This window comes from Camelina sativa, chromosome 17 (genome assembly GCF_000633955.1).
Source record: "Camelina sativa cultivar DH55 chromosome 17, Cs, whole genome shotgun sequence".
Lineage (NCBI taxonomy): Eukaryota > Viridiplantae > Streptophyta > Magnoliopsida > Brassicales > Brassicaceae > Camelina > Camelina sativa.
The window spans coordinates 15,197,293-15,219,605 of NC_025701.1; the positions used below are offsets into that span (position 1 = coordinate 15,197,293).

A 22,313-nucleotide genomic window follows, 5' to 3' on the forward strand; every position below is an offset into this window, starting at 1 on the left:
CCGAAATACACCCAGTTAAGACCTGCCACATAAAATGTTGGATCTTAGGTGGGCAACGAGCCCTCCACACGCTAGCCAGCAGGGGGGTAATTTCCGGGCCAGAGCCAGTGGCCGCAAAAGTCCGAGACACGTCATGACGTGCAGTGTGATAGCCAGATTTGACTGTATACTTCCCTGTTTTCGTGAAGTGCCAACCAAAAGGATCATCCTTTTGATTACCACCCAAAGGTATAGCCCTTATGAATGCAACATCAAGTGGGTCAAAATGCTCATTAAGCATATCCAAACGCCAAGTATTAGTTTGTCGATCAATTAATTGATTCATTTGAAGAGAAGAGTCCTTTAACGGACCCTTACTTAAAGCTGGTCTCGGGAATTGAGCTGGTACCCAAGGGTCAGACCATATAGAAATGGTGTCCCCAGAGCCAACCCGTTTAATAAGCCCTTTATTAACCAGAGAGCGAGCAGAACATATACTCCTCCACCCATAGGAGGGAGAGTATGACCTAATTGGATCCAAAGGATGCGTATTCCTATAATACCTACTTTTAAACACCCTGGCAAACAGCGACTCTGGAACGTCTATTAGACGCCATAGTTGCTTGGCTAATAATGCCGAATTAAAGTCATCCACATTCCTAAAGCCAAGACCACCCAACTGTTTACTAACACATAATTTCTCCCAGGCAAGCCAATGCATGCCCCCTGTCTGACCACTAGTACTCCACCAAAAATTTGCCACTGCACTGGTAAGCTTGGATGTTATTGTTTTTGGTAAACGAAAACAAGACATCACAAAAGTTGGAACAGCAGTAGCCACAGATTTAATCATCACTTCCCTTCCCCCTTTTGATAGTAAATTTGCTGTCCAACCATTCGTCCGACGCTGAATCCACAGGTTATGCTTTCGTTGTTTCAGTTTTGCAAAATTATAATAGTAAACAATTGCAATTACATTAGTATGAATGTCAGTTCAGTAGAAAGGAATATATACACATCAATATTCAAGTATGCTTCAATTTATTTATTTTTCGTGTTCCTTATTATTTTCCTTTTACTAATAGAAAAAGACATACTTGGAAAAGTTACGTTATAAGTTCCATTTAATAAAACTGATAATTTCAAATGCAATGTACATTTATTGACTAAAAGAAAGATGAAACTTGGTTTACGGAGGATGCTGATATTTGTAATATAGCAGTGTCATATTTTGTGGATCTGTTTACAACAATTAATCCAACAAATTTTGATGAGGTCTTATGTGAGGTCAGCACTGTTATTACAAAGGAGGTAAATGCGCGGTTAACGGCCCCGGCCACAGAAACTGAGGTACGCGCGGCTCTATTTATGATGCATCCAGATAAGGCTCCAGGTCCGGATGGGATGACAGCACTGTTTTTTCAGAAAGCATGGTGGTTGTTAAAAGAGATCTTCTATCGTTGGTTAATGGTTTTTTTGACGATGGAGTGTTTGATAAGAGATTAAATACAACACACATTTGCCTTATTCCTAAGGTGGCAAAGCCAACCCGAATGACCGAGCTGCGTCCTATTAGTTTGTGTAATGTGGAGTATAAAATTATTTCAAAGATCATGTGTCAACGGCTTGAGATGGTCTTACCAAGGCTTATCTCAGAAACTCAATCGGCTTTTGTTCCTGGCCAACTGATTTCGGATAACATCCCTGATTGCTCAGGAAATGTTTCATGGTTTATGGACTAATCTGTCATGTAAAGGGAAGTTTATGGCGCTCAAAACGGATATGAGCAAGGCCTATGATCGGGTGGAATGGGTTTTTGTTGAAAAGTTATTCCGCAAAATGGGGTTTGATGAAAGGTGGATTGGGTGGGTTATAGTTTGTGTAAGCTTGGTTGAGTATAAAGTTCTTCTGAATGGTCAACCTAATGGATTGATAGTCCCGGAGCGAGGGTTACGACAGGAAGACCATTTATCTCCTTATCTGTTTATTTTGTGTACGGAAGTGTTGATTGCCAATATTCGGAAAGCGGAAGAGGATAAGTTAATTACAGGAATCGAGGTGGCTAATCAGAGTCCGCCAATAACACACCTTTTATTTGTGGATGATAGCCTTTTCTTTTGTAAGGTGGATAAAGCCCAATGTGCGGTAGTTTTGGATATTCTAAGGAAATATGGGGCCGTTTCGGTTCAGCAAATTAATTTTGCAAAATCTTCTATTCAGTTTGGTCATACGGTTGCTGAGGACACAAAAACGGAGATCCATGGGGTCCTTGGCATAACAAACTTGGGGGGTATGGGCTCAAACCTAGGTCTGCCTGAGAGTTTAGGTGGATCTAAAATAAAAGTTTTCTCTTTTGTTCCCAAACGGCTAGAGGGCCGTACGACTGGCTGGTCATCGAAATTGCTCTCAAAGGGGGGAAAGGAGGTGATGATTAAATCCATCTCCACTGCTGTCCCGACGTTTTTGATGTCTTGTTTTCGTCTACCAAAATCATTTACATCCAAACTTACTAGTATTGTGGCAAATTTTTGGTGGAGTACAAATGGTCGGAAAGGAGGTATGCATTGGTTAGCTTGAGAGCTGTGTTGTAGTAAACAGATGGGCGGATTGGGTTTTCGGAATATTGATGATTTTAACTCGGCTTTGTTGGCAAAACAATTATGGCGGCTTATTGACGCCCCTGATTCATTGTTCGCCAGGGTTTTTGAAAGTAGGTATTATAGGAAATCGAATCCCATGGAACATATTCGTTCATACTCTCCCTCTTATGGGTGGAGGAGTATTGTTTCAGCTCTCTCTCTGGTAAACAAAAGACTTATTAAAAGAGTGGGGACTGGGGAGTCCATATCTGTATGGACTGATCCCTGGATACCAGCTCAATTCCCGAGACCAGCTTTAAGCAAGGGTTCGTTTAAGGACCCTTCTCTAAAAATTTCTCACTTAATTGATCGTCAAACCAATTTGTGGCGGATGGATTTGCTTGCTGAGCATTTTGATCATGTCGATGTTGCTTTGATAGGGGCTTTACCTTTAGGGAGTTCTCCGAAGGAAGACACTCTTGGTTGGCATTTTACGAAGAATGGGAGGTATACGGTTAAATCTGGTTACCATACGGCACGTATGGCGATTCCCGGGCTTTTTCAGGCCCTGGGGGGTGGGCCGGAGATTACCCATCTCCTTGCCAGTGTTTGGACTGTTCATTGTCCCCCTAAAATTCAACATTTTATGTGGCAGATACTGTTAGGTTGCATTTCCGTTTCGACAAATTTGCGAAAGCGTGGTATTACATGTGATTTGGGTTGTGTCTGTTGCGGTGCTGATGAGGATCAGTCAATCATGCTCTCTTTCTTTGTCCACCAGCACGTCAGGTATGGGCGTTGTCTCAGGTACCGGTAGGACCACACTCCTTTCCGATGGAGTCTGTGTATGCCAATGAGGATTATTTTTTGGACCCTAAAAGCCCGGGCTCCCGCGCTTCGGCCTTCCTGTGGATTTTGTGGTATATATGGAAAGCACAAAATGCACTTGTTTTTGAGAATGTCGCTGAGCGGCCAGAGGAGATTATTCGGGTAGCAGAAGGCGAGGCGTTGACATGGCAGACGGCTCAGGAGGAGGCTGAAGATGAGGACTCCACTTTTCCCCCAAATGTTCCCGAATCTCGGATGAGGGGGCTGCAGTTTCGCTTCCCACTTTCTTTACAGGCTACCGTTGCTTCGTTGATGGATCTTGGAAGGCTGGCGATCTTTTTGCCGGTGCAGGATGGTTTTGTACTCAGTATCAGAATCCGGCACCGAACATGGGAGCTACTAATTTTCGACGGAGCATTTCCCCCTTACATGCCAAAGTTGAAGCTTTCATTTTGGCTATGCGCTGCATGATCGGGGATGACTATCGTGACGTGGCGTTCTACTCAGACTGCTTAGACTTGGTGAAGATGGTGTCTTCGTCAAATGATTGGTCGGCGTACTCGACATACCTTGACGATATCAAGTTGGACAAGGAGAAATTTTCATATTTTTCCTTATCTTTTATTTTTAGAAATGCAAATGTAAAAGCGGATCTCTTGGCACGCTATGCGCGCACATCTCCGCATAATGTTTTGTTTGTAAACAATTTTCCATCGCATTGGCTCGTTTGAGCTAATCTTCTATTGACAAAAAAAAAAAGATGAAACTTTTGTGCAAAACATTTTTTTTAAATAACTGTTAAATCCAAATGAACCAAATACTCTCCCTCTGTTCCTAAACGAATCAATTTCTAGATTTTTCTTTTGTTACGAAGAAATAATATTTTTTTAGTATTTTATGTGTTTATTAATAAATAATAACAAAAAAATTGTAAACTTGAAGATATATTTATTGAAAATATTGAATTATTATTGGTAATTAACTAGAATTATAGAAAAAATGTTTCATACTAAAATGATGTATTTATAACTAAAATTATTTTTTTTCTTTACTAGATATATATATATATATATGTCTGAAAATTCAAAAAATACATCATTTAAGAAGTATACATAAAAGCTTTAAACGAATTTAGAAGAAAAAACACTACAACCATTTTGCCGCTGAAAGTTGAATTAGCGAACCATCCTTTGATTTGAAAAAGGAATGTTTGGCATTGTGGAGAAAATTATGCGAGATTATAATTAAGAGCTTGTTTATTTTCTCTTTATTTAAATCGAAAGCACTTTATTTATGTTCAACTTCTTTTAAATGTGATACGCTGCAACATTTTCTGAGGGGATATATTGTATGTTCGGCTAGGTTTGAGTAATTCAACACATCAAAAACAAAAATATCGCTTTAATTATCAAGCTATCGTTCCAAGCCCCTCCATTTACTCTATTTGGAAAGAGCAGAATTGTAGGTTGCATGCTCAGGTGTTTCACCCTCCCTCACCTATCATTTTGGATATAAACAATACTCTTCGTAGTAAGTTAGATCCTCTGTCAAGAGCTCAGTTCCTCCTGCTGTTTCCTATTTGTACACTTGGTTGAGGTTTTCCAACCCTAATCTTGTTTGTTTCTTAGGTAAGTTCTGTACTCTTTTTAGTTCAAGCTGTTCTCAGCTCTGTTTAACCGTTATATATTAAGATTTAGAAAAGAAAGATAAAAAAAAAAAGACATGCATGGTCACATTACCTAGAGGTGCTAGACTAGCACCATGTATTCTAGCATCCTGAGCACATGTGCTAAGTCGCCACTATCATGTACTTTCATCAAATGTCTCTTCTCCAATATGTGAGAAGCTATTTTCATGATTTAAGTTATAAGATCTTTTTATTGTTTATACTCTTGTGGGTGTTTTAAAAATAAATTAATACTAAATTAAAAAATATTTTCATTTTTAAGATTGAAAGTGTTTTTTTAGAGACATTAATCTCACCTATTCATATGTATAGACATATTTATTTCTTTTTTTATTATTTTTATATTTGAAAACACCTTCATGGAATGACCAATGAGGATGTCCTAACCATGGATTAGTGAGCAAGTAAATCCAAATGGAAAACTCATAGGAAATATGAGATAGGATACACATGATTCAAAATAAAGAAGAGGGTAACAGTAACATCTCATACTCAAGCCCATTTCATATGGCCAAAATTTTAATTAAGATTAATCCGAACAAGATAACTTTAACATCTCAAACTCAAGCCCATTTAATATGGCCCAAGTTCTAATTATGATTAATTAAAATAAGGGTAAATTAGATATTTTTTTAGAAACCCTAATTAATCTTTTCTCCTATATAAGTGAAAGTCTCTAGAAGAAGGATCTACAACTCCCAAAGAGCCGATCGAGAGAAGAAGAGAGAATCATCGAGGAGACAGAGAGAGAAAGAGAGAGAATCATCAAGGAGACAGAGAGAGAAAGAGAGAGAGAGAGGAAGCGTAAGGAGTTGTCGAGGATCTCTTTTTGTTATCGCTAAAGTGAGGATGTTACTTGTATATCTATAGTTTTTCTTGGTTTCTATGGTATGGTGTAGATGTAGTATAGCTAAATGATATCTGGTTTTTGAGACTATGTTTTGCATAATATGAGACTATGTGATGATTATGTGAGAACCAAAAAGTGATGCTAGGTTGTTAGAAAGTGGAGATTTGATAGGTAGATATAGTTGAGGATATGTGTGGATATAGATTGAGATAAAAGAGTGAAGAGTTGAGCAGTTAGAGGAATAACCTGCAAGAATATCATGGATATGATGCGCTTCCTGAAAAGCTGATGAGTAACATGTAAGAACATCTCTATTGTTATGGGTGTCTTATATTAATTTATTATTAGTTTTATAGAGTGTCTTAAGAAGACGCCACTACAAATAAATGGGTGTCTAAACTATTAAACTATTGTTTTTACTACACTCATCCTCTCCACACATCCACCAATGGAGGTGGCTGACATTAGTAAAGTTTTTATTTTCAGTTGTGTCTTGACTCTTGATTGTTGTTTGATGTTATTTGCTTGATAGTTTTGTTTGAATGAATTTTTGCCAAAAGTGCCACATTTTCTAAAAAACTTTTCACCAATGCCATATTTTCAAAAACTTAAAGAAAATGCTACAAAACAACTTTATGGCATAGTGTCAAAAGATGGTTTTGTCCTCATGATAATAATGAAGCAAATAAGCAGAAATTTTATGTCTTTTTCATGGTTTTGGGGGGAAATGTACGGATGATGTATAAAATGGTGGACTAGACAGATATGATGGAAAATATGCGGATATTGGACAAGAAGCAGATGATAAAGAGAATGATGGACAAGATGATAGGGAGAAGGATGAGAAGACGATGAAGAAGAAGATGATGTGGAGGATGATGGACAAGGTGATAACATGTAGGATGGTGGGCCAAAAGAATGGTGGACCAAAAGAAGATGTTGAGGATGATTAACCAAAAGAATATGTGGAGGATGATGGACCAAAAGACTATGTGGATGATGGAAAAGGTGATAACATGGAGGATGGTGGACCAAAAGAAGATGTCGAGGATGGTGGACCAAAAGAGGGTGATGTGGATGAGGGTGGGCCAAAAGATGATGTGGAGGAATGAATTTCTCGCTGGTATCCTTCTCCATATTATCTTGTCTATCATCCGCATTTTGTTTGTCATTCGCATCTTGTCTATCATCTGTATCTTGTCTATTATTTGCATATTATCTATCATCTGCATCTTGTCCATCATTGGCATATTGTCGATCATCCACATCTTGTCTTTTAGCAGCATAGTGTTCATCGAGGGATAATTATGTCTTTTTAAGTGAGGGTTGTGGCAATGTGGGAAAGAAGCGAACAAAGTGGCAGTTTAACTAAAAAAATTCACTGTTTATGGCATTTCTGTTAATTGAACTCTTGTTTGAAAGCATATTGTTTGGCTATTGGTTATTTGGTTATATCATTATATGTGATGCATGTTTGTTGCATTGTGATTATATATATATACCCTCACTAAGTAGATTGTTTATATGTGATGCATTTATGTTGCCTTGTGATCTTGTGAACAAAAAAAATTACCCTCACTAAGTAACGTGTTGTTCACGCCTTTGAAAAGTGATGGTACGTGAGGATTATGATTGAAGTGCAAGGAAATGTTCACAAATGTATTATAGGAAGGGCTCTCCTCTTATAAAGGTTTAGGGTTTCAATAAAAGAGTTCTTTTCTAAGTTAAAACTTTTAAATAGGGTTTAATGTCACTATTTTTTACTATTTACGATCGATGATTGTTTTTAAAACATCACTATTAAGCATTTAATGAATAGTTATTTTCAAAAAATCCGGCGTGGTATTAAAATTTTGGACGAGTGTCACAGTAACTAAACTAGCTAGTGGATGATTCATAGTTGAGATAACTAACTCTTCACTCTCAACTCTGATTTGATTAGTTATTTCGAGTAACTTATTATGTGTATATAAAATTATACTATCTCTTTAGGATATATCAATATCTCATAAATATAGAAAACTTCTACATCTTCTTTATACACTAATTATAAGCTTCATCTTTATCTGTAATAGTCATATATATATATATATATATATATATATATATATATATATATATATNTGGATGAGGGTGGGCCAAAAGATGATGTGGAGGAATGAATTTCTCGCTGGTATCCTTCTCCATATTATCTTGTCTATCATCCGCATTTTGTTTGTCATTCGCATCTTGTCTATCATCTGTATCTTGTCTATTATTTGCATATTATCTATCATCTGCATCTTGTCCATCATTGGCATATTGTCGATCATCCACATCTTGTCTTTTAGCAGCATAGTGTTCATCGAGGGATAATTATGTCTTTTTAAGTGAGGGTTGTGGCAATGTGGGAAAGAAGCGAACAAAGTGGCAGTTTAACTAAAAAAATTCACTGTTTATGGCATTTCTGTTAATTGAACTCTTGTTTGAAAGCATATTGTTTGGCTATTGGTTATTTGGTTATATCATTATATGTGATGCATGTTTGTTGCATTGTGATTATATATATATACCCTCACTAAGTAGATTGTTTATATGTGATGCATTTATGTTGCCTTGTGATCTTGTGAACAAAAAAAATTACCCTCACTAAGTAACGTGTTGTTCACGCCTTTGAAAAGTGATGGTACGTGAGGATTATGATTGAAGTGCAAGGAAATGTTCACAAATGTATTATAGGAAGGGCTCTCCTCTTATAAAGGTTTAGGGTTTCAATAAAAGAGTTCTTTTCTAAGTTAAAACTTTTAAATAGGGTTTAATGTCACTATTTTTTACTATTTACGATCGATGATTGTTTTTAAAACATCACTATTAAGCATTTAATGAATAGTTATTTTCAAAAAATCCGGCGTGGTATTAAAATTTTGGACGAGTGTCACAGTAACTAAACTAGCTAGTGGATGATTCATAGTTGAGATAACTAACTCTTCACTCTCAACTCTGATTTGATTAGTTATTTCGAGTAACTTATTATGTGTATATAAAATTATACTATCTCTTTAGGATATATCAATATCTCATAAATATAGAAAACTTCTACATCTTCTTTATACACTAATTATAAGCTTCATCTTTATCTGTAATAGTCATATATATATATATATATATATATATATATATATATATATATATATATGTCGCCACAAGAAGAGAGGTTCACTTGTTTTTATATATATACGTCGACCTCAACGATCGTGTTTGACTTTGCAGCAACAGCAATAAGAGATGGAGACGCCACAATCAATGATGCACCATACACCGGATCAACAACAATATGTGCAGACTCCACAACAACAAGAGTCGTTAGCTTCTCATTTTAATTTATATCATGTAAGAAAAAAAAGTATATGAATAAAATTTCTTTTTTCTTGGATTATATTATTAGTTTCTTGTATTTGCAGTCGGTGGAAAAATTATCAGAAGCGACTGAAACTGGAACACGAGATCATAATTCTGATGCCCTGGTTTATTTTTCTTTTTTCTCGTTTTTTAAATATCCAAGTCGCTATTTGGATTTCTAGGGTTTCTTGGATGTTGAATTGTTTTAAGTAGAATTGGATTGAAGGTGACTGAAGTGGATAGTCATTTCGACAAGTGTCAACAGCTCTTGAATTCGATTTCAAGATCCCTAGGATCTAACAATGATGAGGTAAATCATTAATTATATATAAAAAAAAGTTTTGACATAACATTTGGATCAGAACAAAGTTTGTCTTGTTTTTTGCTAACGAATTTCTTATATCACAAGTATGGTGATGGTCAAAAGGGAAAACTAGAAGAAAGTGAACAATTGCTTCAACAAAGAAGCGTAAGTGATGCAATTTTTTTAAAACATTGTTTATCATCTTTTAATCTGATCTGATTGATTGGTTTTGCTCCTTAACTATAATTATCTTCTTAGATCTTTGTGTCAGGGCATTGATTGAGGAATATAAGAAATATGCTGAAGAGATTTTAAAGAAAGAACCTTAGTTTCATACTCCCATTTATATTTATCTCCTAAGATGTTTGGAATATACATTATTATTTTTTACTCTATCAGCAATTTTGGTGCTATATACCAAGAACTGTAATCAGTAAACCATTACATTTTAATCTGGTTGATTGGGATTTCTGCAATATGGTAAACCATTATATTAGATATATTAAAGTATTAAACCTAAAAATCGAGAAACAAAAAGAAGTTGCTTATCATCAAAGATACAATTAACCATAACTTTTAAAAAAATAGGCCAGAGGCTCTACAACAACCTTCAGAAGCAGATATCAAGAGGAGAAGTGAAAGATAATATTAGTCATCTAACCGATCCAATAGTGAGGGGAATCATGCAATGGAGAGCGGCTCAAGTGCAGGAACAGAGACAGGGAGATAGCATTAGAGAGGCAGTGTTGAGAAGAATTAGGTTATGCTTTCGTTGTTTTAATTTTGCAAAACTATAATAGTAGTAAACAAACGTAAAATTAGACGAAAGAAATCTATATAATAATAAAAATTCGAATAAATGCGACCAACAGTTGTGTTTTTTCAATCGTACCTTTTGGATATTTTTTGAAAAGTCGTGATGGATCATTAAAACGGTTATTTATGAAAAGTTACAACTGTTCACTGTAAACTTGTGTTGATTGGAACATTCATATCTTTTAAAATCTATATATATGTCTGCTTTAACTGTTTTCATTTTTTTACCATGACACAAAATAATATAAAATTTCAATCTCAACAGTTTTTACAGCTTTCTAAATTATTCTCTAGCATTCATTCTTTTATAAGTAAAGAAAATTTTCCAATTCTTGATTTAATAAAAGATTTTTGGAATGATGAATCTAATTTACAAATTTTAGTTAATTTTAAAACAATCCGAATAAATGCGACCAACAGTTGTGTTTTTTCAATCGTACCTTCTAGATATTTTCTGAAAAGTCGTGATGGATCATTAAAACGGTTATTTATGAAAAGTTACAACTGTTCACTGTAAAATTGTGTTGATTGGAACATTCTTATCTTTTGAAATCTATATATATTTGTCTGTTGGAACTGTTTTCATTTTTTTGCCATAACATAAAATAATATAAAATTTCAATCTCAACAGTTTTTACAGCTTTCTAAATTATTCTCTAGCATTCATTCTTTTTATAACTAAGTAATTTTTTCCAATTCTTGATTTAATCAAAGATTTTTGGAATGATGAATCTAATTTACAAATTTTACTTAATCTTATATATATAAATTTAATGAAAATACCTAGATTTTTTTTTCAACAGTTAGATGGATTATATAGTGAGTTTTTGAATTTGACTTTTCAATATAGTAATAAAGATGTCTTCTATTTAAAAGCAGTTTATATGGATTATTAGGTGAAATCAAGTGCAGACACAACAGTTGTGATTTTTCGTAGTACATTTTCGTAATTTTTTTTTTAATTCAAACGGTTGTATCTGTTCATTGTAGAGTTGTGTCTTTTCACTATATTTCATTTATATCTTTTCATCACAAAATTTTTGTTCTAATAGGTGTGTCTATTTAAATAGTCATGTCTTTTGAACTCTCTTTATATTTCATTTATAGCAATAGAGAAATTTAATACAACTTAATATAGAATTTACAGTTGTGTCTATTTATTGTAACTTTTAATTTAAAAATAGTTTAATATTTAAAAATAATAATAACAATCTGAATAAATACAAACAACATTGCGACTTTGCTTAATATTTTTTTGTAAGAAACTTGTTTTTATTTGGTTTTTTAAACTCAAACAGTTGTATCAAGTCATTGTAGAGTTGTGTCTTTTCACTATATTGTATTCAAATTTTTTCATCACAACTTTTCGTTCTAATAGGTGTGAATATTTAAATAGTCATGTCTTTTGAACTTTCTATATATTCATCAATAACTATCAAATCATTGTTCATTGAAATAAATTTTCTGTTTTATGTTGAATCTAAATAATTTGACTATTAATATCTAATTCAACGTTATTCTATAATCTAACTAAAATTTTAGAAATAATTATAGCAATAGAGAAATTTAATAAAACTTAATATAGAATTTATAGTTGCGTCTATTTATCTTAACTTTTCGTTAAAAACTATCTTAATATTTAAAATTTATATTATTTTGTTTTTAATTACAATTATTTAATAGAAGATTACATTTACTCATTACAACCATTAGTTCAATATTCTCAGTTAGAATCACTTTGTCATAATGATTTTTTTAATTGTAGCTTTACCATAATTCTTCATAAAATATTTTATATTTATAATACTTTAAACAATATTTTTGGCAATGTTGCATCTATTCTATATAATATTTTTTGTTATAAGTTTTCATTTTGATGGTTGTGTTTTTAGTAACAGTTTATATTTAATCTTTGTGTATTCAAATTATTCTATTACATTCAAATGATTTCATAATGTATAATTTTAAATTTTATTTACTTTTTCTAAAATATTTTCTCCGCGACATCGCGGAGAGTCTGACTCCTAGTAATTAAATAATATTGAAGATAAAAAATAAAAAATAAATTAAAAAAAAAAAAAAAAAAAAAACTAAGAAGATACGGCGTAACAGTTTCCCGCTGAAAACTAAAGAAGCAAAACCATTCTTTGAGGTATAATAGAGAAACAAAAGAAACGAAACGGAGTAATAGAAGCTTTTAGGCTATTATTCAAGAAAGTGATACGAGTACAACTTAATCTCAACTTAAATGGCAGAGGCTCGAGAGAATCCGCGAGAAGCTAGAGGAAGAAGCGATGATACAGAGTCGAGATCAGTTAAAGAGACTAAGGTAAAGAAACTGAACCAAGAACTTCCACTGTTGATCTCAGCTTACGATGCGATTTTTTCACAGGGACGAGCTTCGGATTTGAGGCGTGATGTGAAAAATAGGGTAAAAGATAACTGAACAAGAACTTTTTACTGTGGATTGTTTTTGAAGAAAAGAAATAAACACAAGAGTCGATAACGAATTTCTCAGGAACAGAGACGTGGAGCTAGTAGTGAGAGGCTCGGTTCGAGGTCATCATCGTCTGATAAAACCAGCGGTATTATCTTTAATCTTGAAGAGATACATTCATGATATGATCCGATCCGGTTTGGTTTCTTGTGATCCAAGTTTGGATGTTAATGTTGCTTGATCTTTAGAGAGGGATCTGAGAGCGTATCCAGTTCGTCCCAGAAAAAAAGACTGTCAGTTTTACCTCGAAAATGGTCTGTGCCGCTTTCGAAGTCGTTGCTGGTTCAATCATCCTCCTCATCTTCCAAAGGTGAGAGAAGTTACCTATGTTTGGCTGAGTCTCAAAGTTGCAAAATTTGTCTCTCTCTCTCTCTGCTTACCCCGCCCGCTTTCAAACATGTTAATAGGAGTTTCCGAAGAGGAATGGTGTGAAGATTTGTCAGGTTGGATAATCTCATACAAACCTGATCATCTAGTAAAAAGTAACACAACTTATTAAAGTTTTGTAAACTTCATTTAAGAGCTAAATAAGAATCTCTTGCCTGGTTTAGTCTTTTCTGATTTTAAAACAAAGACTTGTTTAGTTCCAACAACTTCTTCTTTTATATGTCTAGTATTTTATGAGAAGGGAATGTAAGTTCGGCTCAATTTGTGTATATCAACACATAAAGGACAACAGGGATGGTGCAGAACCTAGGTATCAGGAGGTATAGATAGTTTCCATCAAATGTCTCTTCCCCATCCATGGTCCATGTCCATCCATATTGGTTTTGATTTGAACGTTTGGATTCTCAGCCTAGAAGAGCTCATAGGAGTTACGAAACAGAATCAGGATCCAGGCCAAAGAAGAGGGTAACATGAAATTTAATGTGATTTGTATAACCGTTTTCTGTTTTACTTATATGACAAATTCATTCTCAGGCAAAAACTATTCCGGATTCCGCAGAGCCTGATTCAAGAGGAAGATTTGAAGATATAGAGGAAAGGGTATAAAATATAATATACATACATAACTTTGTTGTTATTTTGTTCATTGATCATTTAGAGTCCATGATTTGTATTTGTAGGAAATCCGACAGCAAGAGAATCCGCAGGAACAGATGCAGAGAAATACTGAAAGCCAAGGGGCAGAGAGAGCTCAACACAATCTGCAGCAACAAAGCAAAAATGAAACAGAGGCTCAACACAATCTGCAGGTTCCTTACTGTGAACTCTTATTATTTCGATTAACTTATAAGTTATATAATGAGTGTGCAGAATTAAATCTCTTGAGGATATGCTAATATCCCGTAAATATAGGGAGTCTAATATAATCTCTTTAGGCTTATAAAATTTCTTCATATTTATCTCTAATATATATATATATATACATCGACCTCAACCATCGTGTGCTCGACTTTACAGTTTCATCATCAACAACAACAGCAACAACAATCAGTGATGGAGACTCCACAATCAGGGATGCAGCACCATACACCGCAGCAACAACAACCATCTGTGAAGACTCCACAGCGACAAGAGTTGTTAGCTTCTCATTTTAATCTCTATCCGGTAATAAAAAACAAAAAACAAAAGTAGATGAATCAATTTCTTCTTCTTGGGGTTTAGTATTTAATATCTTGTATTCACAGTCGGTGGGAACATTAGCAGATGCGATTGAAGCTGGAACACGAGATCAGAATTCTGATGCCTTGGTTTGTTTTTCTTTGTTTATCTACACACGCAAAAACAAAAATCCAAAAGCTGTTTGGATCTCTACGGTTTCTTTCTTGGATGTTGAATTGTCTAAAGTGGAATTGCCTTGCAGATGACTGAAGTGAATAACCATTTCAACAAGTGTCAACAGATCTTGAATTCGATTTCAAGATCCCTAGGATCTAACACTAATGAGGTAATCATTATTATTCATTATTATGAAAGAAAATTTTCCACATTGCATTTAGATCAGAACAAAGTTGTTCTGGTTTTTGCTAACGAGAATTTTCTTATTTTCACAAGTATGTTGATGACCAAAAGGGAAAACTAGAAGAAACTGAACAATTGCTTCAACAAAGAAAGTAAGTTGTTTAAAATTATGTCATCTTTTTATTTGATCACATTGATTGGTTTTGCACTTACTTATATATAATTGTATTCTTAAATCTTTGTGTCAGGGAATTGATCGAACAATATAAGAAATCTCTTGAAGAGATTGTGAAGAAAGAGCCTTAATTCCCTTCCCCTAACATGTTTTGTATATACAGTACAATTCTTTTTTTACTCTTCCAGCAATTTAGGTTTTAAATACCAAGAATTATAATCAGTATATAACCCCATCACATTATTTGGGCTGATTTGACTTTCTACATCAAGTTTATTTTGTGATATGATTAACCATTACATTAGATATATATTAAATCTAAAAATCGAGAAAACAAAAAGAAAATTGTTCATCAAAGATACAACTAAACCATGGCTTTTTATTAAATCGGCCATATTCAAACTGCACATGCATACTTTAGATAATGAAAAAATATGAAAATCCCCGCGCATTTGAAAATGGGCCTTTAGTGGGCCACATTTTTAATAGTAGAAACAATACTGGAGCTGGGCTTTATATTAAAGACCTCTCTCTGTCTCTCTCTCTCTCATCTCCGTCTGTAACTGTGAACAGACTCGACGGAGCGAAACAAACGGCAAAGTAACTAACTGATTCAGCGAGCGAGCGAGCCGAGAGAAAAAATGGTAGTGGTTGAAGATTCTTCAGTATCGACGATGATGGCTGCAGAGAACATCGATCCTAACACCCCGACGAACCCTATCCTTAAAGAGAAGCATGTTCCGGCGATTAAGGTTATCTCTTCCGCCGACGAGGAAGGTCCGCCGAAGGAGAAATCGATTCTTTCCGGTGGGAACGACTACGCGTCGAAGAAATCAACCACCGTAATCCAGAAATCGCACTTGATCCAGAATTCTTGGGCATTTTGGTTCGATGCACCTTCGTCGAAATCGAATCAAGTCACATGGGGAAGCTCTTTGAGATCTTTGTATACATTCTCTTCTATCGAAGAGTTCTGGAGGTGAGATTGATGCTGAATTTGAATGTTCCCTTTTCTTTCTTGTCTTGCTGCTATTATCTTTGGTTTCACTGAGAACAAATCTAAGCTGGAGTGAATTTGAGATTGTCTAAGTCAGAACCAGTAGAAATTGAGGGATTCGATAGCTGAGCTCCGTGTTCTAATGGTTAGAGATGCATTTGTGCTTTGATGTTAGATTTACATATATAAAACCGTTGCTTCTTGGAGTTTTTTCAAGTTTCCTAGTCTTTACTTAGGAGTACACTGTATACATTAGAAATATTAATCATCTGCTCGTAACTGTTACCATCTAAGAAGCTAAGTTTGGTTTTTGTACCGAGTTCTTTTTCTGCGTTTTAGGTTCCTTATATGTGATGAAGGCATAAGTTTAAAGGGCTGTTCTTGATTACTTGATGCAGTCTTTACAATAACATCCATTCTCCAACCAAGTGGGTTCCTGGGGCAGATCTCTACTGCTTCAAACATAAGATTGAACCAAAATGGGAAGATCCTATCTGTGCTAATGGAGGGAAGTGGAGTATGATGTTTCCTAAAGCTACACTAGAATCCAATTGGCTTAACACGGTATTTGTAACTTCCGGAAGTTCATTGTAGTTTTTTCCCTTGGTCATGCTGCTTGTTTGATGCATCTTGTGATGTTTTTTATTCTCCTTGTTTTAGTTACTTGCGTTGGTTGGTGAGCAATTTGATCAAGGAGGTGAGATTTGTGGGGCAGTTTTGAACTTCAGGATGAGAGGGGACAAGATCTCTCTGTGGACAAAGAACGCTGCAAATGAGGAGGCTCAGGTAAGCCTGTGGAAACACAACATGTAGTTAGCGAATTTCCTGAGGTCTGTAAACAAAAACTAATAGGGAGACTACAGGAAAAGANTCCTAAAGCTACACTAGAATCTAATTGGCTTAGCACGGTATTTGTAACTTTCGGAAGTTCATTGTAGTTTTTTCCCTTGGTCATGCTGTTTGTTTGATGCATATTGTGATGTTTTTTTGTCTCCTTGTTTTAGTTACTTGCGTTGGTTGGTGAGCAATTTGATCAAGGAGATGAGATTTGTGGGGCAGTTTTGAACTTCAGGATGAGAGGGGACAAGATCTCTCTGTGGACAAAGAACGCTGTAAATGAGGAGGCTCAGGTAAGTCTGTGGAAACACAACATGTAGTTAGCGAGTTTCCTGAGGTCTTTTAAACAAAAAGTAATAGGGAGACTACAGGATAAGAGAATCTGATCCTTGTTTTGTTCATATAAAACACATTTGTTGGCTTAATTTTGTGGCGATTGGGTTTTGTTGTTTCAGTTAACAAAGCGCCATGATCTAGGTTCTGTTAATATGAGGCTTTTCTTATCGGACTGATATCTTGTTGGCGGTGTTGTTGCAGCTAAGCATTGGGAAGCAGTGGAAGGAACTTCTTGGTTACGATGAGACAATTGGATTCATACTTCATGTATTTATGACCTCTTTGTTATTTCTGCAACATCTTTGTGTCCATTTAAACTGCATTATTGTGACTTGTCCAAAATAATTTTCAGGAGGATGCAAAAACTCTTGGTCGTGATGCTAAACATCGATATACTGTATGAGATTCACAGTTTTACTTGTCACAGCTTCGCCGGGGTGGAAAAGAGAAGACTTCAAATGGAAAGTCATATGAGAATATGACTTCTAGCTGCTTCTGATCTATTTTACTGTAAAAAGAGGCACAATTAGGATTTGATGTGATCAGCGTTTTCTCACTTTTTACTGTAAAAAATTAGTTTTACTCCTGTACACGATTTCGTAAAAAAAGCAACTTCGAAATTGAATTCTTTACGTTATCACTTATCACTATACTAGAAATTGTTTTAGGTATTTTTGGAACTCAGCTATTGGTGGTTATATTTTTTTAATAACCGTAACAGAATAGCTGTCGAAAGAAAAAGGAAAAAAAATCCTTAGTACCCGTAAACATTTTCCCGCCTAAAAATAACACATGAAATCATGTGGTGCAAAATTGCAAAGAAGAAAAATGTCATTTTCATCTTAAAATTTTAAACTTTTAAATTTATGACATTTAAACTATGGATTTTGGTTTAGGCATTTAAAACATCAATTTTCGTATAAATTTTTGTTTACTTAAATTTTTAAACATTAAGTTTGATTGACCAAACAAAAAAATACATAACTTAAAATCCAATACTGAACATTGTGTTATTTGAGTGTTAAATGTTATTCATTATTGACAAAACGACGTTGTTTGGATAAAAGATTTAATTTAGAAAAATGTCATTTAAAACATAAACTTTTAAGTTAAAAACTTCAACCATATACTTTAATAGATGTCATTTCGAACATCATTGACTATAATTTTTTAGACATTAACTCCGTCAACCAAACTAAATTGGACATAACGTTAAGTCTGCTAAGCAAAGCCACACATCAAAATGTTCAAATGTCATTAAATATGCATATACTTGTATTATGGGACACATCCTAATGATTGTAAATGAGATACTTAAATTTTTAAGGAAACCTTTTTATAATTTAAGGTGTTGAATACCATATATCTTTGTGGACTAAGTTTATAGAGTAAACCATTCTTTGGTTTTATTTCTAGAGAAATAAGCTGAAGAGACGACAAAAGCAGTATACTCTCCGATAACAGAGTTAAGAGATCCATGAAAGAAACAAAGGTATAATACTCTGCTGATCCATATTTCCTCTAACTTGTTTGCTCATTTGATTTGATGTTATGGTTTTACTTAAATTGGTTTTTATAATCATAAGAGAAGTCCATGACAACTTGGTGCGGCGTGTACGTGCTGAAACACGCTTGATGAATGTAATCAATGTCCCTTCATATTGGCTCGTCTGAGTCAATTTAGTTTTTTGTTTGTTGTTGAAAAAAAAAAAAAAAAAAAAAAAAACTCCTAAATCCCTCCTATTAATGGATAACACATTTATAAAATAAACATAAGTTTTGTAAAAAATTACACCTCTATGCCATTGGAGTTATGACCATTTTAATATTTTCGTTCTAGGTTAAAAACGTCATATATGTCTAATGTTAAACGGATAAACACGCGGGTCAGAAATATCCGTTTAGGTTGTTCTTGGATCATATAAAGTAAATAGGCTTTTCAGATCTTTGTTATTGGCATGATAAATTGTCTCAAATTTTGTTAACCTGTTTAAAGACCTAATCTGATTATGTTAAAGTTAAAATATATTTAATAACATTATATGTGTCAGTTAACCTGTAAGGGTTTGACATGTGTCAATAATTCAAGTATTATGTTCCAGTTTTATTTTTTAAAGTTCATTATGATAAAAATAAATTTCCTTATCTTCTAGAATCATNAAAAAAAAAAAAAAGAGAAGTCCATGACGCCATAAGAATGAGTTGAGAAATAAGGCTAACATTTCATTTATTTTTGATTATCAGGGACAACCTTCGAAATCGAGACCAAATGAATTTGGAAGTAGATCTGATGAGATAAATGGTAGGAGACATGAAACAAATCCAAAGAAAATGGTAAAGAACCTGAACCATAAACTTATATACTCTGTCTTATTATGATGACACAAGGGTCTCAATACGATAATTTTCAGGAGAATGAAGACTCGGGTTTTAGAGTAAGCGAAGAGGGTCAGATCCCTGGTGCTGAATATTCAGATGCAGAGTCATACACGAGAGATAATCCGAAGAAAAGAGTAAGTGATGTTGAGATGCAAAGGAGAAGCCATGAAACAGAGTGGATACTATGGCAAATGGTTTAAAAACTAAGGTCTCACGTAATAAGGCTTTGTTTGCTTACATTTTCTTTTGGATTTTGATACCCTCAGGCTAGAACTGTGGATTGGAGAGAAAGGGAATCCAAAATGATGCTTGATGAAAGAAGTCATGAGATATATGAACATGTGTTATCGAGTGCGTATCCAATTCGTCCAGGTGAAAAAGTTTGTGCGTTTTATCAAACACATCGTCTGTGTGGTTATGGAAGCGAGTGTCGTTTCAATCATCCTCCTCTACATGTAAGAAAGAAAATTATCTATTAATTTTGTTGAGTATTATAAATTGCAATTATCATCGTCTCTTATAGCTTTTCTACATCTTCTTAATTGTAATCCTTTACTACAAACAGGAGCTTTCGAAAATGATTGGTCAGAAGCCGGATTGTAAGGTACACTTTTTTGAATTCTGCTATCATTTCAAATCTGGTTAGTTTGATTGGTTGTTGTGGTATGACTACATTATAAGATGGTGATTTTGTTCTGCCTTGATGCATTTGTTAAATTTAAGCTTATCTTGGGCTTCCAACTAAAAACCAATTGAGAATTAGTGGATTGGCTTTAATCCTTTATATATTAATGATAGTACCTCTAAACTTCCAATGTGGGATTTGGATTGTATCCCAACAGCATTCGACTTAAGCATAGCGTCTATTTAGCAAAAGTACTACTTATTCTAGTTTTGGTAACTTATTTACGTCAAACTGCATAATATATTGTTTTTTCTAGTTTTGTCTTTGCTTGATTTGAAATATTCACCATTGTTATTTTAATTTTTTTAAATGATGTTTTTCCAAACAACTTCTTTTTCAATATGCATTTTGGTCGTAGTTTTTTAAGAGAGGAGCTTGTCGGAAAGGTTCAGATTGTCTATTCTATCACCCAAAGGAAATGGATGTTGGAGAACAGGTAGATTAATCACGAATACTAAATTATTCTTAGCAACGATTTCATGAAATGTGAGATATAGACTAAAATAATTTTTCAAGGCGAGAAGCCATGACCATATTAGTTTTATTTTAACGTTTTGTTTAAATTTGATTCTTAGGGTAGAACTCTGAGTTTGAAACCTAATGATTCAGAGAGGAGGTACAAAACAAAGTCAACATACTGGCAAGAGAATAGGGTAAGGAAACAAAACCAGAAGAAAGAAGATTTTGGATTTGGAATTAACGAATTGGGTCAGTTTCGTGATCACCAAGGCTCTAACAAAGACGCGCAAGGGATTCAGCTACAACAGAGACATAAAGATGTTAAGATGCGGAAAAGGGTAAAGATACTAAGTTCTTACATAGTTAAATTTTATTTGTTTGATTTTAACGTTTTCTTTTAATTTTGATTCTCAGTCTAGAAGTCCGGTTCGGAGAGCCAATGAATCAAGAGAAAGGTTTGGAGGTAGATCACCAAGACGCCATGAGTTGGGATATTTCAAGTGTGAAAGGGTATAGAAAATGGATGACACTTGATTGTGATGTTCTTAATTTATCCTTCTAATCTCAATTACTTATGATCCTAAGTCATTTTAACTTAGCTCGTTGCTTTTCTTTCAAAACAAATATGGTAGGATTTTCGAATGAATTGCACCAAAGTTCAAGACAATCTTCAGAAACCAAGTATGGAGAAAATCGAGAGGCAGAGGGGAGAGGTTCAAGAAAATTTAAAACAACAGAGGTTTCAGGTAAAAAACCTAAAAATCTAGTTATGTTTCTTTGTTATTTTTTATTGTGAGTTTTTATTTGATTTTATGGTTCGGATATACTTTTTCAGGATATATCAGATAACTATAATGTAGATGCTCAACAGAATCGGCAAGAAAAAAAGAAAAACATTGAAAACGAGAGAAGAGTAGCTCGTTTGAGAATTGAACAGGTATTTAGTTGAATCATCTACAAATAAGATAATTGGTGTTTGTTTGTTTTTTTTTCAACGTATCACTTACATGACAAAAAATTCTCATGTGAATTATTATTATTTATTTTCTTAGATCCGACCCACAGCTTTGTTTGACGAGTGGAGCCGACCCAAAGAATTGATGATCGACATGGGGTTCACAGATTTTCAAGGCTACTACTTTGAAACATAATGAATAATTTCAAAACAAACATGTTTATAAGTTTTTTTTTTTTTTGGTCAGAAGACATCGTATGTTAAGTCATATATTTAAACTATTTTATATTCTGTCATAAGAGAATTGGTTTAACTATTAAAATAATAATGCATAATTAAACATGTCAAGCTTGATGCATATTAGCATGTGTAAGTATATTGTTGCATAATGTATAATGATTTTGCTATTTAAAATGGTGTTAGGGAAAATATTTGTCTGTTAAATCATAGAAATGATGTTGTCATGTTGACTATGAATTTTTTTCCCAGTGCATATCCATATCTCTATGCATAGCTCTCTTTTTTTGGGTAGTTTACAAATAGTATTGTTTTCATAGCTCTATTAATTTTATTGAACCGTATCCAACTTTGGGATTCCTTTACTTTTAACAATCTCTCTAATCAGAATTATAAGATATTTAAGTTTTTTTTTATGATATTTATGAGA

At 34.1% G+C, this 22,313-nt stretch overlaps 3 protein-coding genes across 4 annotated transcripts; all 3 read left to right on the forward strand.

Moving 5' to 3' along the window:
• On the forward strand, nucleotides 9,188–15,241 carry LOC104757293 (mediator of RNA polymerase II transcription subunit 9-like). The gene is made up of 4 exons (XM_019238929.1): nucleotides 9,188–9,292; nucleotides 9,364–9,426; nucleotides 14,917–14,975; nucleotides 15,072–15,241. The coding sequence occupies exons 1-4, from the start codon at nucleotides 9,188–9,190 to the stop codon at nucleotides 15,127–15,129; spliced, it is 285 nt and encodes a 94-aa protein (XP_019094474.1). The 3' UTR covers nucleotides 15,130–15,241.
• Nucleotides 15,564–17,805, forward strand: LOC104757295 (eukaryotic translation initiation factor 4E-3-like). 2 transcript variants are annotated; one of them, XM_019238716.1, is made up of 5 exons: nucleotides 15,564–15,977; nucleotides 16,394–16,559; nucleotides 16,656–16,781; nucleotides 17,370–17,435; nucleotides 17,521–17,805. In XM_019238716.1, exons 1-5 carry the CDS (start codon nucleotides 15,640–15,642, stop codon nucleotides 17,569–17,571), a joined length of 747 nt encoding a protein of 248 aa, XP_019094261.1. In that variant the 5' UTR covers nucleotides 15,564–15,639; the 3' UTR covers nucleotides 17,572–17,805. The 2 variants fall into 2 exon arrangements, with proteins under 2 accessions (XP_019094261.1, XP_019094262.1); XM_019238717.1 differs by lacking the exon at nucleotides 16,656–16,781 and adding an exon at nucleotides 17,000–17,125.
• On the forward strand, nucleotides 19,547–21,842 carry LOC104759506 (putative zinc finger CCCH domain-containing protein 10). Its single transcript, XM_010482418.1, has 9 exons — nucleotides 19,547–19,681; nucleotides 19,814–19,927; nucleotides 20,113–20,151; nucleotides 20,591–20,668; nucleotides 20,808–21,029; nucleotides 21,106–21,201; nucleotides 21,324–21,437; nucleotides 21,527–21,628; nucleotides 21,744–21,842. The coding sequence occupies exons 1-9, from the start codon at nucleotides 19,547–19,549 to the stop codon at nucleotides 21,840–21,842; spliced, it is 999 nt and encodes a 332-aa protein (XP_010480720.1).

Excerpts from the sequence above, each read along its gene's own strand:
- LOC104757295 (XM_019238716.1), top strand. The coding sequence starts at position 15,640 with ATGGTAGTGGTTGAAGATTCTTCAGTATCGACGATGATGGCTGCAGAG. Across the intron at positions 16,782-17,369 it reads CTGCAAATGAGGAGGCTCAG|CTAAGCATTGGGAAGCAGTG; the intron begins GTAAGCCTGTGG and ends GTGTTGTTGCAG. Across the intron at positions 17,436-17,520 it reads CAATTGGATTCATACTTCAT|GAGGATGCAAAAACTCTTGG; the intron begins GTATTTATGACC and ends AATAATTTTCAG.
- LOC104757293 (XM_019238929.1), top strand. The coding sequence starts at position 9,188 with ATGGAGACGCCACAATCAATGATGCACCATACACCGGATCAACAACAA. Across the intron at positions 9,427-14,916 it reads ATCATAATTCTGATGCCCTG|TATGTTGATGACCAAAAGGG; the intron begins GTTTATTTTTCT and ends TATTTTCACAAG. Across the intron at positions 14,976-15,071 it reads CAATTGCTTCAACAAAGAAA|GGAATTGATCGAACAATATA; the intron begins GTAAGTTGTTTA and ends TCTTTGTGTCAG.
- LOC104759506 (XM_010482418.1), top strand. The coding sequence starts at position 19,547 with ATGACACAAGGGTCTCAATACGATAATTTTCAGGAGAATGAAGACTCG. Across the intron at positions 20,152-20,590 it reads GTCAGAAGCCGGATTGTAAG|TTTTTTAAGAGAGGAGCTTG; the intron begins GTACACTTTTTT and ends TTTTGGTCGTAG. Across the intron at positions 20,669-20,807 it reads AAATGGATGTTGGAGAACAG|GGTAGAACTCTGAGTTTGAA; the intron begins GTAGATTAATCA and ends TTTGATTCTTAG.